The sequence below is a fragment of the Acanthamoeba castellanii genome (genome assembly GCF_000313135.1).
Source record: "Acanthamoeba castellanii str. Neff unplaced genomic scaffold scf7180000084733, whole genome shotgun sequence".
Lineage (NCBI taxonomy): Eukaryota > Discosea > Longamoebia > Acanthamoebidae > Acanthamoeba > Acanthamoeba castellanii.
This window is the reverse complement of record NW_004457260.1, coordinates 170,875-171,946: the sequence shown is the minus strand read 5'-3', so window position 1 is coordinate 171,946 and position 1,072 is coordinate 170,875. Positions and strand designations below refer to the sequence as shown.

At 54.8% G+C, this 1,072-nt stretch overlaps 1 protein-coding gene across 1 annotated transcript in view; it reads right to left on the bottom strand.

Annotated features, from left to right (window-relative positions):
* Positions 1–63: 63 nt before the first annotated feature.
* ACA1_388780 (EGFlike domain containing protein) overlaps positions 64–1,072 on the bottom strand; it is a gene marked incomplete at both ends in the record, with an annotated part of 4,943 nt that continues 3,934 nt past the window's right edge. The window contains 5 exons of the mRNA XM_004333152.1: positions 64–74; positions 123–268; positions 344–489; positions 583–681; positions 835–1,070. Of these exons, the coding sequence (XP_004333200.1) occupies positions 64–74; positions 123–268; positions 344–489; positions 583–681; positions 835–1,070 (638 nt within the window). The remainder of the gene's footprint in view (positions 75–122; positions 269–343; positions 490–582; positions 682–834; positions 1,071–1,072) is intronic.

The window sequence follows — 1,072 nt, the reverse complement described above, 5'->3', positions numbered from 1 at the left end:
CGTCTCCCGCGTCTGCTTGGCCTGCAGCTGTTGCTTGCCTGTCGTGTGTTGACCATCCAGTGATTACTGTAAGTCTACATTAAAACCGCACACACCGCACACACCGCACACACCGCACACACCTTTTCCCTTTCCCTTGTCCTTTTCCTCCTTTTCGATGACCTCGTGCAGGTTGACGAAGGTGCCGGGGAAGGGCCGAGCGTAGGTCTGCGGGTTCTTCTCCAGGTCGAAGATGAGCGCGATTAGCCGACTCTCCAGCCAGCCCAGACTGAGAGAAAATGTTAGTTGAAAGCGAAGAGCGAAGAGCGAAGAGCTGAGGATCGGTGAGGATTGGAGCGCGTACCACTTGGTGACCTCGTCACTGCTGAGCGAGTGGACCTCGACCATGAGGTAGTAGTGGTAGTCCTTGAAGAAGTTGGTGGGCTGCAGCAGATCGTTCAGCCCGGCCTCGGAGTTCCACTGCGGGGCTTGCGTGATGTCAAACGCTCTCTGCGTTCAAGTGACACCAACATGAGGAAGAAACGAATGGTGAGCGCGACTGCATGCGTGTCGTTGTATGCTGTGTGTGTTGTGAGTACATACAAAGAACTCCTGCTGCATTTCGGTGAGTGTTGATCGCGCCACATTGCGTGCGGAGTTGTTGAACGGCGGCGTGGGCGTGACAATGGGCATCTTGTCGCTCTGCATGGGTAAGAAATGAACATTAACAAACATGTCCAGCGCGACACATGAGCGCATCTGAGTTTTTTTTGTACTCAATGCCAAAGAAAAGCAAATAGAAAAAAAAAGCAAACAAGCAAAAAAAAACAAAAAAAAATAGAAGACTGAGCGCACCTTGTGGCCGGGCTTGTATCGGGCGGAGCCGGGGGTGATGGCGACGGGCTGCTGCCAGTCCCAGTGGTTGTAGACCTCGAAGAACTCGGCGAGCAGGCGCTCCTCGATCGAGAGGTCACCATCGCCGGACGCCGCGGCGGCCGACTTGGCGTAGAGCTTGGAGTTCTTGCAGACGTAGGCCACCAGCACGGACCACGAGAAGCCGCCCAGGAACCCGACAGCATTCGAATACAGTCCT